This window comes from Mytilus californianus, unplaced genomic scaffold (genome assembly GCF_021869535.1).
Source record: "Mytilus californianus isolate M0D057914Y unplaced genomic scaffold, xbMytCali1.0.p SCAF_45, whole genome shotgun sequence".
Classification (NCBI taxonomy): domain Eukaryota; kingdom Metazoa; phylum Mollusca; class Bivalvia; order Mytilida; family Mytilidae; genus Mytilus; species Mytilus californianus.
The window spans coordinates 826769-840792 of NW_026262696.1; the positions used below are offsets into that span (position 1 = coordinate 826769).

Sequence of the window (14024 nt, forward strand, 5' to 3'; positions counted from 1 at the left end):
AAACCATTGTATAATTGTAATAATTATGTTCTTTTATATAATGGTTAATGAACTGTTGACGTCCCTCAGAAAGGAAAATACATTGTAGATGACATATTCAGATGTGTTAGGGTTTATATTTATATAATATGTATAAAAGGCTTGGATTAATAATTATAACCACGAGATAAGCTCTTGTATGAGAGATTATACCATGGAAACGTGGGACTATTTCAAAGTGACACAAACTATATTTCATTAGTTCAGAATTTTTACTGTAAATAAAAAAGACCACATGGTCCTTTTCTTTTTTAAGTTTGTTTTTTTCTTTTCTTTCTTTGCTGTGCGTGTTCTGATTTTATGTCATAAATGGATACTCCATATCCTTTGTTTTTCTATTATATGGATAATATTTGAAAAATGTCATAAGAGAATAGTGTTTTCATTTCAAAATTCTTAAACCCTTAAACAATAAGTTTTCGGACTTCAACTTTTTCATGAAATTAGAAATACAAAAGATTTTTTTTATGTGTTCTTCATACATATACAAACTTGCTCATTTACAAATAAATATATCAAAATGATTCTTACTTATTAAATTATTTGATATATTTTAACACTAACGCATCGTTGTAGGGATAATTATTTTCGTTTTGTTTTATATTTCCTTATTCTATCACTTAGGTCATGTATATATAGCCAACATTAAGTAAAGGAGATATACAGGAAAACTCAGTAAGAAAGAAGCCAATAACAAAAGCTTGGCAAAACAATCAAAATCGATCGGTATAAAACGTATACCTTTTATTCCCTGTGCTCCTTGATCACCACCTGCTCCTTTCATGCCTTTGTCGCCAGTTTCTCCTTTGCCACCAACGTCTCCCTGGACTCCCTTGTTTCCGGTCATTCCTTTAGCACCAGGCATACCTTTGCTTCCTGTTTCTCCCTTGTCTCCTTTATTTCCGACCGCTCCTTTCATACCGTCTTGTCCTTTGTTGCCAGTGTCTCCTTTTATTCCTTTGTCACCTGTATCGCCTTTAGCTCCTTTTTGCCCATCTTTTCCATCACCTCCTTTCATACCTTTATCGCCAATTACTCCCTTATCGCCCTTTTGACCTTTCATACCATCAGCACCTTTGTCTCCGTGAACACCTTTATCGCCATGGTCTCCTTTGTCACCTTTGCTACCTTTCATTCCCTTCATACCGTCATTTCCTTTTGGTCCCGTTGGTCCTTGAAGTCCGTCAGGACCTTGTTTTCCCTGCTGTCCTTTTTCTCCTGCGTCACCAGCTGGCCCTTTCTGTCCATCGACTCCATTCTTACCATCCGCGCCTTTATCTCCTGTTTGTCCTTTCATTCCAGTATCGCCTAAGGAACGAGTTATATAGATTAATTAAACATTTATCTGTATCTCTGTCTATATATGTATATATACAAGTCTAAATTGAAAACAACGTTCAAACTTATGATTGCGTTGGATAAAAACCGCAATTTTTATACGTGTGCATGCAAAACAAATTTCTTGGTAGAGGGGTATAAATACAGAACAAACAACATTTTCCAAAAGACCAAAAAGTGAAAAAATATATTTAAACAAAACGCATTTGACTAACAGGTCGAAGAACTGATGTTCTTAAACCCTGCTGACTGCCCTGGCGATTGCCAAAAAAAACGTATCACAAGATGTAACAAAATGGATGTTAATTATAAATTTAATACCAAAGAACAGAAAACAATAAACTTGCGAGAAAGATGGTATACCGCAAACATGAGGTGCACAAATTTGTACACCATATCCGGATTTCGAGAATTAATGTCTCTTAAGTGATGTTAAGAATCGAAACGGTATTTGGAAGGCCATATAATTAACCTCAATGTAGGATAGACTCTTGAATTTTGAAGAGTCGAAATAGGATGAACGGATCATATAAACCCCAAGGAAAATATAATACAAGCCCAAACGAAAAAATATAAACAAGTCTAAATTGAAAACAACGTTAAAATCTATGATTGCACTGGTAAAAAACCGCAATTTTATACGTTTGCATGCAGAACAAATTTCTTGGTAGAGGGGTCTAAATACATCACAAACAACATTTTTCAAAAGACCAAAAAGTGAAAAAGTATATTTTAACAAAACACATTTGACTTACAAGTCGAACAACTGATGTTCTTAAACCCTGCTGACTGCCATGGCGATTGCCAAATAAACGTGTCACAAGATGTAACAAAATGGATCTTAATTATAAATTTAATACCAAACAACAGAAAACAATAAACTTGCGGAAAAGATGGTATACCGCAAAAATGAGGTGCAAAAATTTGTACATCATATCCGGATTTCGACAATTAATGTCTCTTCAGTGATGTATATATATATAGATTCTACCACTGCATCAAGTGTGATACAATATGTCTCAAGTCGAGACAGTTAAATTTTCAATTTTAAAATGCGAAATTCACCAAGCGTTTTAAATATTTAAAATTTAATTGTCAAGAGTAGAGAAATATCGTATTGCACGAGATTCGGTGGTAAAATCTGTTTCTCTAATGGTATTACGATATACAGACAAAACTTAATCCTTCTTTTCCAATGATATGCAAAAAGATGTGTTCTTTCTATGTAACGTCATCAGGCATGGTCGCCTTTTTCGTGACGTCCCAATAGGAAATTCAGAGGAAAGTAATAAATAAGCAATTGTTTTTTTTTTTAATTTTGCATTAAATAAAGTATATACAAACCAGTACTGGTAAAAAACAAGTTCACTGAAGTTTCTTTAAATAGTTTTGCTTGTTAGTGTAATACTAAGGCCAAACTGATTTTCGTATGTCTTCTCAAATGTGATTTTTTTTATATTAAATATTAATTTCCGTTTAATGTGCACGCATCAGTTTGCTACATATAAACCTACAAGATGAACAACAATGCAACTACGATGTACAAAATTTAACTACCTTTAGGTCCTTTCGGGCCAGCTAGACCTTGTTCTCCTTGAGCACCAGGTTTGCCATGAGCTCCTTGGTCTCCTGGATCCCCTTTGTCGCCAGGGATTCCTTTTGGTCCTTGGTCCCCTTGTTCACCTATGAAATGATCATGGTAAAATCAGTGAGTTACACGTTAAATCAGAACTGTGGACTAACTATATTCAAAAATATGGTCAAGATTAATTTGTGTTTTTCCACATTCCATTTCATTTCCTTAATTTATTTCATAAAGATTTTGATTAAGAAAAAAATAAATTTAAACATATATATTATCAAATTGGCAGAGCATTAAAAAAAACAGATAAAAAAATCTCATAGTTCTATATCATATTATCTAACCCATCTGACTGTAGTGTAGTATATCGTTTGATTTCATTGTATCTATTGTATAAAAGAATGAGTTTTCACGTTAAAATTCTCAGTTAAAGATTGTATGTTCCAATCTTAAACTTTTCGAAATCAATACCGAGACTACGGGGACTAATTTATTTCTCTTACCCTTTGGTCCAATTGGTCCTGGATTGCCATCTGGTCCTTTTCCTCCATCAATTCCGTTCTCTCCTGGTGCGCCTGTTGGTCCCTGTGGTCCTATATCGCCTGGTAATCCTTTATCCCCTTCGTGACCTTTTTCTCCTGGGGCTCCATTTGGTCCCATTGTTCCGGGCTTTCCTTTGTCACCAATCATACCTTTACCGCCTTGGTCACCAGTCATTCCTGAATTATTCAACAGTTCATAGTGCATTGATTTGGATATTTATCTAAGGACTATTTGAGAAATTTTCATTAAAAGGCTTAAGAATATTAAACATATGTCATGATAAATATACTGTTTCACATTTTGTGATGTCGTTTTTTTATAGCTTACTGAAATGTTTGGGTTTTGTCCATTGTTGAAGACCGTACGGTGACCTTTAGTTGCCTAAATCCGCTTCATAGGAACTAATGTTGAATAGTTATGCCATTGGAAATTATACCAAATCTCTTCATTTATTTTTTATATTTTGTTGAACTATATTCAATTGTGCGCAAAACATTTTCTAACTGGACGACCAAAACAAAGTAATTATGATATTGTGTATGATATTTTCATAGAACTTGCTATAATAACTGAATTCAAAATAAATATTGATTGAAGTACAACTTTTAAGATTCGTTTTGGTTTGTTTTTTACTATAATAACTTTAAATGTAAACTACCTTTCGTTCCTGCTGGTCCCTGGGGTCCTTGTTCTCCAATGTCTCCTTTATCTCCCTTTTCTCCTTTCTTCCCTAGTGCTCCTGTTTCTCCTGTATGAAAAACACATTGTAAAATAAAAAAACTAGGAGACATTATTAACTTAATACACATCTTCATCAGAAGAAGATAAGAACAAGAAAATCTATCTGGTTCTTGTTTCCTTGTGGGATCTTATTTCTGTACAGTCAATAAGAATAAAGTTAATGTAAATTAAAAAGTGGACAGTTTTTATTTTTGTTCTATTGTGTTACAGTCGGACGTCTTGAACTAGCAGTTAGATGTGTACTTTTTCTCCATGTTGAAGGCCTCACTGTGGTTTTGTTAAGAAAAGATCAATAAACGCATTGCTCTGTAGATTTTGTTTTTGTTAAGAATGTGTTTGGATTATGTGTTCTACATTGATACACCATGGTCAATCTTTTCCAAATAAATATTTTGGCGTGTTTGAAAGATTATTTTTCTTTCTTTTGTTCGTAATTGGGTGGGGTGTTTTGATTTTGTGTGTTTTGTTTGATTACTTTTTTTTTTTAGTTTCACTTTGTTATTAACTTTCTGATGTGTTTTTTTTTTTTTTTTTCGTCTGTTTTATTCCATGTCTCTACAAAAGTTATTCTATTAAAAACATCTTCCCTGCGCCTATATCCCTCGGCTCAGGTGATCCGTTATTCTCGTATCACGATTTGTTTTGTTGGGAGTTGAGTATATCAGCAATGGCCCAATCAGAAAGGAAGACTTATCAAGTAAACTTCTGGTAAAGTAAAAATGTCGTATGTTGGCCACAAATTTACCAGTAATTAGTATGATGAAAAAAAATATCCGTAGAGATACCATAAGATATCAGCCATCTGACACATTGTCAATCATTTTGACTGGTTAGCCTCGCTCACTTGTCAGAAAAAATAGCATTTAATTGGACAGAAAACTCGATAATCTGTACTTATTGATTGTTCATGAATGATATTTATACATTGTTAACTAAACACACCCATACCTTTTTGTCCATCTTTTCCTGGATCACCTATTAATAAAATATTTTGTTGAAATATTAGCTTTCAATTGAATAATTGAAATATAAACGAACTTACTTGTAAAAGTCTTGAAAATATACTTATTCTATTCACTTCCATTATATTTTTTTTTATTTTCTTGCATGACTGTGGATTTAGGAATAAATGAAAATGAACGTACACACGTAAAATATACTATAATTGATAGTTGACAATATATGACAAATGAATGCTTACAAATAAGTATATGCATGCTTACAAATACATGAAAATAAAGGGGGTTCGTTAGAATTAAAACGAAAGTAAATACAAATCATTAAGAGAAATATTAATATCTAACCAGCAACAAACGTTTATATCTAATTTACATACCATGTGGTCCTTTCGGTCCCACTGTACCGACTGGTCCTTGATCACCTACAACCCCTTGCTCTCCAGCTTTTCCTGTGTCACCTTGTGCTCCTTTTTCTCCGTGTGCACCTTGGTCGCCAACTGGACCTTTGTCTCCATCTGGTCCCTTCATTCCTTTAATACCTTGTTTTCCATCTGGTCCTTGGTCTCCTTTTGCTCCTCGTTCTCCGGTTTTGCCCATTTCTCCCTGTTTTCCTTGGCCACCGTCTGACCCTATACGTATCAATATTACAATTCAAATTATTGACTGATTGTTGCTAATGACAAATTCATTGATAGAGAGGAGAAAGATATCACAGGGGCATTCAAACTCGTAAGTTGAAAATAAAATGACAACGCCATAACAAAAAACGAAAAAGACCAAATGACCAACAGTATACAAAACACAACATACTGAACATAGAAAACTAAAGACTGAGCAAAACGAACCCCAACCGGGGATTATCAAAGGTGCTCCGGAAAGGTAAACAGATCCTGCTCGACATGTGGCACCCGTCGTGTTACACATGAAAGTACAAACACGCCGATAAGTCTATATTTTTTTAATTTGAATCGACTTTCGTTAAATAACAGCTTAACCTCTAACCTTTGTTTCTCAGTAGCACACCTTATAAAAGCAGTATCACTAATAATCATCTACTATTTGCGTGCGATTTATTTAAGATACATTCACGAGTAGATATGAAATGCGAATATATGTCCTTGCGTTCACTTAAAAAATGTATCTTCTCTTTTAAAGGTAAGAAACTAGACTTAAAGTCGCCTAGAAAAAAAAGAGCGCGAAAAAAATATCCGCAAAAAATTTGTTTGTTGACTGTATATCGAATTTATTTTACCCACCTTTCTTTCCATCGTCTCCTTTATCACCTTTGTCGCCCTTTTCACCTTTGTCGCCTTTTTCGCCTTGGTCGCCTTTCGTTCCAGGGTTACCTGTTAGTGGATATAAATCAAATTAGTGTTTAGATGTGGACCTAAATTTTTTTGCATGCTTTTGCAAAGAGGCATGCACCAGTGTGGCATGATATATGGTTGACTACATTAGATGTATTACTAAAATGGATATTTTGTGATTTGTTTTTATCAGAAGACAGAAATGATGATGCATGATCCCTCTGTTTATTTGTTTAATAAGTACAGTATTTATGTATGGGAGTAACACTAGTGTGAATTTCCACGTTTTGCTGTTACATATTTTGATTTGGAGACGGAATCAAACAAATACTTCACAAACAAATTCAAAAAGGTATATATACATTGTTATATACTTCATACGTACGAAGAAGTACAACAATCCTAAATCTAAAAGTACTGAGGTTGCAAGAAGGCAAATACTATACAGAATACTAAAGTGCATTGTAAAGTAACAAGATCTCAAAGGTTATTTATTTTTATTAAATATGAATTATAGACTGTCACAGGTCTATTAATTAGCATGGCCGAAGGCGGCAGCAGGTTACGTAAACGCTCCATCGCGTCTGTCAGTCAGTAATTTTTTATACCAGTGTATTAAAATTGGATAAAATGGCTTCGTTTACTTCCATTGTACTATTACAAAAAAATAATTTGTATTTTAAATTCCCCCCAAAAAAGATCCTTTTAATATCAAAATAATACTCAATAATCATGTTCTTCTTAATTATATATATATAAAAATAGTTTGTACCTATTGGTCCTTGTGGTCCTGTATCTCCTGTCATTCCCTTTGGTCCTACTGGTCCCTGTTCTCCTGTTTTACCATCGTCACCAGGGCGACCTTTGTCACCTGTCATTCCTTTATCGCCATGTAATCCTTTCTCTCCTTGAGATCCTTGTTTCCCATCGGCTCCAGGCATCCCATCTGCTCCTTTGTTACCATCATCACCCTTTACACCTTTTTCACCCGCTGGACCTATATCTCCTTGGTCTCCTTTATCTCCTTTCTCACCTTTGTCTCCAGTTGGTCCTTTGAGTCCTCGTTCACCTGGGTCTCCTGTTGAACCTATTTCGCCTTGTTTACCTTGGTCTCCTTGGTCTCCTTTGCTTCCTTTTTGACCTTTATCACCTGGCAAGCCTGGTGCTCCGGCATCTCCAACATCTCCTTTGTTTCCTGTTTCCCCTTTCATTCCAGTGTCACCTATAACAAATTATACTAAACAATTGGGGCTATTTTAATAGTTTTTAAAATTTTTAACAAAATGCAACAAAGAAGTCCTTATGCAAAATATTATGAAGTACGTTTTTTTACAGATTTATTAGGATTTTTGTTTTCGAATTCAAAGGGTCAAAAAAGTGGTCTTACCATACCGTCTCCTTAAATATTTACATATACGACCTGATCTGATTTCTCATGATTTTTTTTATTGAATTACAAAATGTATGTTGCAATAATAAAAATAAATAAAAGTTCAATCAAAATTAGGACTATTTTTTTTAACTGCAGATCAAAGTTTTGTTACAAAATATCACATCTCAGACATACTAAAATGTACTTGCATATGCGTCAAGCCTTTATTGTTGCTTCGAATTGAAATAAGAAACATACACTCCCCTTAAAAACAAAATCCAGACCCTCTTCTCATATCCTTTTGAAATAGAATAACGAAATGAAGATAAAAAATGGAATCCTTTTAAAACACCAAAAAATCAAAGGTTAAATGCGTTTTAAAACAATACATGAGAGTCTAGGTGGGATTTACAGAATTGAGATTATGGGCAAAACGTGTAGAATAATTAGAAACAGATATAAGAATAGAGACAAATACATGTATGCCAAAACGTAAAGAATAGAGAGAAATAGTTCAAAAAAATAAATAAAAGAGAATAATGGATAAAATAAATAAAAAATAGAGTTTAATGGAGTGCTGAAATATAAAGAATAGAGAATAATGAATAAAATAAATAAAGAATAGAGAAAAATTGATAAACAAATTAAAAAGAATAAATAAATTAAGGACCCCCATCAGTACCCTCATTATTTACATAAAACAAATTAACTTTGAATAAGTTAACATTGAAATATGTATCGTATGCTATCTTAAGCAGCATGGTCTTCATACCTAAAGCGGATCTGTTACATGCCTTTAAATCGGACATTTACTTCATAAATTATTCAAAACCTGTTCATGTCGTTATACATGTTTTAATTAGGTCTTTCAGTTAAAAGTAACATACCTTTATCTCCCTGTGCTCCTTTATTACCATCTATTCCTTGTCCTCCTTTTTGACCTTGTTCACCAGGATCGCCAATTGCACCTTTCTTGCCATTATTCCCAACCATTCCTTTTTGTCCTTGATCGCCTGTGTCGCCTTTGTCGCCTTTTTCACCTATTTCACCTGGCATACCTTTTTCGCCTGGCTTCCCGGCAGAACCTTTGTCTCCTTGTTCACCTTTTGCGCCGTTTGAACCCTTTTCTCCAGGATCACCGGTTTCGCCTTTTTGTCCATCTGCGCCTTCGTCTCCTGTTTCTCCCTTTTCGCCCTTTTCTCCAGTTTTTCCTTGTTCTCCTTGGTCGCCTTATTATATAAAATAATTTGAATATTTACACTTGATGGTTGACGTTTTATCTCAACACTTTGTATATTTTTCAAAAAAAAATTCTAGTTTATAGTTTTATAAAAAAAAAAATAAGAAAAAGGAATGTGGCTCTGACTTTAATGGTGTCTGAATAACAAATAATGAATTGCAACGGAATTCAGGACAAATTATTACAATATGATAAACATTTTTTTAATTTTAAAACTAAACTGTTTATAGAATTTAAATACTAGTAGGTTACTTTGTTCTACATTGGCTAGATGTATAGTGGGAGGGTTGAGATCTCACAAAACATGTTTAACCCCGCCGCATTTTTGCGTCTGTCCCTAGTTAGGAGCCTCTGGCCTTTGTTAGTCTTGTATGTTTTTTTTTTTAAATTTTAGTTCATTTATATGTTTCGGAGTTTAGTGTGAAGTCATTTTCACTGAACTAGTACATATTTTTGTTTAGGGGCCAGGTGAAGCCCGCCTTCGGGTGCCGGATTTTCTCGCTGTGTTGAAGACCCATTGGTGGCCTTGGGCTGTTTTCTGCTCTTTTGTCGGGTTGTTGTCTCTTTGACACATTCCCCATTTCCATTCTCAATTTTACTCTCATTGCAAAGAACAATTCACCAAAGTCTGTTTTACACAAACTAAAAACATAATTATTTTCTTACCTGCTCCCCCGTTTTGTCCTTGTTCCCCGACATCTCCTTTATCTCCCTTTTCTCCTTTTGCGCCATCCTCTCCAGTAGCCCCATCTGCTCCTTTGTCCCCAGCTTCCCCTTTACTTCCAGTTTCGCCTTTATCACCAGTTTCTCCCTTGTTACCGGGCTTACCCGTGGGACCTGCATTTCCTTGTCCTCCCTTTTCTCCTTTTTTACCATCTGGACCTTGGTTTCCTACTGGACCCTGTTTTCCTGGGTCACCTCTGTTACCCGTTGGACCTTTCCCTCCCGTCATACCTGGATCGCCTGGAATACCTTGAGGTCCTGGATTACCGTCTCGTCCTGCAGTTCCTATCAATATTTGTTATAAGTATTTAATATATATAGTTTTTGTCTAGGGCTATCTATTTCTTATTAGAAAAGGTATCAAAAGAAAATATCATGCAGTTAACATAGGAATGGATCAAAAATTCTCGCCATTTCTTCATACCATGATCAATTATAGTGTTTTTTAGACTAGTTTTTTAATTTATACCATGTTCAATTGCTAATGATCAATTTAAGTGGTTTTTTTTATGAGACTGGTATTTTAATTAATACCATAGATCTTTGTTCCCCTAGCCCCTTTTATAGTTTTTTTACCTGTATGTTTGTGCCAAGCTTCAAATCATAGCCATTTTTAAAATGATGCAATTGAACTAACTTTGAAAAATGTTAAATGTTGTGCAGATCATATAACTTCTATGAGACTTTATTTTCTCAAGGAGGAACCGGGGAATCATACATGCGTATGTGTCAACAATAGACTTTAATATTCCAGCTGATATTAATTGTTTTTTTAATTTTAATTCAGGACACTGATATACATGTACAAACATTTCCCTCTTAAAAGGAAATAAAATGCGATAATACCAAATTCTATTTTTTTTCAAAATTATTATCTAATTGTAAGTATTATTCACAAAATTTTCAAAATGGTTTTTGAACGACTTCTGTCAAAAACGTTGATAATATACGCAATAAAAATATGTAAATGGTGCAAAAAATGAAAAATTGCATACAATTCAGTTCACAAAAACAATTCTAGTAAAAAATCGAACCAAAAGGGACACAAAGATAAATACTAAATGCAGTTTAAGGGGTTTCTAATATAAAAACCAACCATTCGAAACCTACCCGAAGGTATGACATGGTGTCCAGGGTAATATGTTAAGCCCAGACTTATTAACTTAAAAAAAGGGAACTTCCAAATAGAAAGTGATGATCAAGTTAGGGTGCATGTATTTCCGCTGTAAACTTTTTTATTAATATCTGTACAAAAGAAATGCTATTTCCATTAATTTTGAAAAAATGCTATTATTGTCAATAAGGCACATTCGCTACTTTGCATTTTATTTGCAATGCACTTTACAAAGACGTGTTTCTTATTTGTTACAAAAGTGTCATGTATGCTTTATACCTGGTGTTCCATCTGTGCCTCTAATTCCTTTACTACCAGTTTCACCTCTTGGTCCAGGCTGACCTCGTTGGCCTGGTCCTCCAGGTGTACCATCTCTACCAGGATCTCCCGGCATTCCTTTGTTTCCTTGCATGCCTTGATCTCCTGTGTCACCTTTCATGCCTTTATTACCTATAAGAAGGGAGTACAGAAATAGACATTGATGATTGCTGTAAATCAGTTTATTTTGAAATCACCGCGTTAAAAAATAGTTTATAACGTTCATAATCTGATTGTTGAGCGAGCAGCGCGTGCGGTTAAATTTCTGTCTTTCAATTTCTTATGTAGATTGAAGAAATGGCAAAGGTCCCGAATAAAAAAGATCCGGAAGATACCAAAGAGACATCAAACAACTCATAAGTCGAAGAAAAACTGACAGTGTCAAGGCAAAAAACGTCCCGTCATGCGGCTCATGTACGTACAATTCCGGTGATAAATTTCATTTTGGTGATGTCTGAAAGTGACAGAAGTGTAATCGATATTATTCAAAAACTATCAAGCAATCAGGGACAAACGATACTGATTCAACAAATGTTTAGGCAAAACTCGAATTCCTCGTAAATTTTGTATTTTTTTTAAATAAGTTTTTGCCATTGGGGAATCTGGTGACGAAATTAAAATTCTCTTTACCGAATTTATTTAAGTTCTTTTCTAGATTCGGGGCATAGCAAAACTGGACATATTTTGCAGACAACGGTCTAAGATTAAGATGGCATTTTGTGTGTCGTCATGTTTTATCTTAATGGTGTATACCCATTACTAACGTGTATTCCGATATAAACATTATATATATACCTGGTGCTCCTTGAGCTCCCGGATAGCCGTTTTCTCCTCGTTCACCTTTTGGTCCTTGTGGTCCTGGTTGTCCGGGATTTGATGTTTGGATGGAACAAGCTGTAAGAAACATTAGAACAATCAATGATGTTTTCAAAAGAAAGTTTATAAGATGAACTGTCGAACACTTGGAGAACAATGCTGATTATAGAAATGATTTACATATTTCGTGTGGATAATATTGTAAAGGGTTCTTTCCTGAGTTAAGTGTTATTGTCCTCTAAATGACAGCACGAACATGTTTGGAAATGTGTTGTCTTTGAGTGACAAATTGCAGAATATATTGCAAAGTGACAAATCAGTGGCAACCAGATAGATATACGGACCTTCAAAAACTTGCTGTACGTATACGAACCGCGGACACACAAAAATATTTAGTGCCTTAAAATCGAATCTAATGATTAACCAAACAAGTCAGTTGCAACTAGATAGATAGAAGGACCATCAAACACTTGCTGTACTTATACGAACAGTGTATTAGCTAGAGCTTATTATTCGATACGCATGATTCAACAGATAAATGAATTGCAACCAGATCCGTTAAAACCAGAAACGATTTATGATGCCCCTGAATGGTGAGTATTGAATGCGTTACCTCCACATGATACAGCTACTACAGCATCAAGTATATTGGACAGCTCCTGGAAATTATTTGTGGTAAAAACATAGCTATCCTGTGTAGCAATGGATTTCAACTGATCGTTGTTAACACCAGACCCCACACCAATGGCAATAACTGTTACACCATTCGGTGGCAAGGCTTTGAGTAGCGCAGCCTCGGTTTGAGGATTCGGTGGGCTCGTGTTTTGACCATCTGTTATGACAATCACAATTTTCCTTGCGTCTGCTCTGACTCCACCTTTAGCTGATGTAAAACTGTTTTGTCTAACGTACTGAAAAAAGATCGTTAGTACTGTCAAAATTTAATGAACACGGAAAGGTATTTTTCTAGGAATAAGTAGTTTCAAGGTCATTTATACATTTATCAATTATTGGACAAATGTTCAATGAATGAATAGGGCAAGACACAGGATTTCTCCATGTTTGTGTTTATTTCCTTAATCTTAACAAATTCTTCTTTGTATTTTGTTACTTTGAAATTCAGACTTCGTTTTTATAAAGAATACGGTATTTCAATTTTTTACCATTTTAGAATAGTTTGATTTATTGCTATATCCTAGGCATCAATTATCAAACATTTCATGTTCACTTAAAACAACCTCGAAAAAAAAGAACAATATACTGTTAATGTTACCTTTATACCAGCTCCTATTTTTGTGGCGGGGCCATTGTTAGGATTAATGTCCGTCATAATACCACTTTGAATCTCCTGCAATGTATCGTATTTATTTAGCGGGAAATGTTCCCTGACTTGATCAGCGAAGCACACAGATGAGACCTGCATGCCAGCGGTACCAAACGATGTAAACTTTCCAACAATATCCTTCATGAATGTTTTCATGATGTTAAAGTTGTTCGCATTGTTGTTACTGATACTACCAGACTCATCAAACAAGAACACCACATCAGCTTTGGCTGTGCATTGTTTATTATCTACAAATAAATAAGAAAGTCAGTCAAGAAGGGAGGTAACATCTGATATTATTTCATAGGGGTGGAAAAGTAAAAGATTCAGTTTCTTGGGGTTTTTTTCATGACTGTTGAGACTATTATTCATCATGGTTGGCACATTTAAATTTTGTTTACTTTAAATTTATTATATCTGGATCTTGGTCCTGGATATTTTGTCTAAAATTTATTTTCATGTTGGTTTCTATTTCGTCATTTCTATATATAAGTTTCCGTATTTCTTGGCACCCCTTGCCAAATGATTCACGTTTGCATTGCAAAATAACATTCTATCTTAATTGTGATTTAAAAACAGGTAAAAATGCACTATGTTTATTTCAAAGA

General features: G+C 34.5%; 2 protein-coding genes across 2 annotated transcripts; both read right to left on the reverse strand.

The window, feature by feature from the left end:
* Window positions 1-237: 237 nt before the first annotated feature.
* On the reverse strand, window positions 238-5799 carry LOC127699941 (collagen alpha-1(XXV) chain-like). The gene is made up of 7 exons (XM_052203316.1): window positions 5580-5799; window positions 5192-5218; window positions 4161-4250; window positions 3463-3678; window positions 2935-3060; window positions 781-1347; window positions 238-254 (listed from the first exon to the last, which is right to left on the reverse strand). The coding sequence occupies exons 1-7, from the start codon at window positions 5797-5799 to the stop codon at window positions 238-240; spliced, it is 1263 nt and encodes a 420-aa protein (XP_052059276.1).
* A 651-nt stretch (window positions 5800-6450) lies between these two features.
* Window positions 6451-13422, reverse strand: LOC127699942 (collagen alpha-1(I) chain-like). Its single transcript, XM_052203317.1, has 8 exons — window positions 13366-13422; window positions 12706-13003; window positions 12072-12170; window positions 11238-11408; window positions 9788-10129; window positions 8769-9110; window positions 7282-7731; window positions 6451-6548 (listed from the first exon to the last, which is right to left on the reverse strand). Exons 1-8 carry the CDS (start codon window positions 13420-13422, stop codon window positions 6451-6453), a joined length of 1857 nt encoding a protein of 618 aa, XP_052059277.1.
* Window positions 13423-14024: the final 602 nt, after the last annotated feature.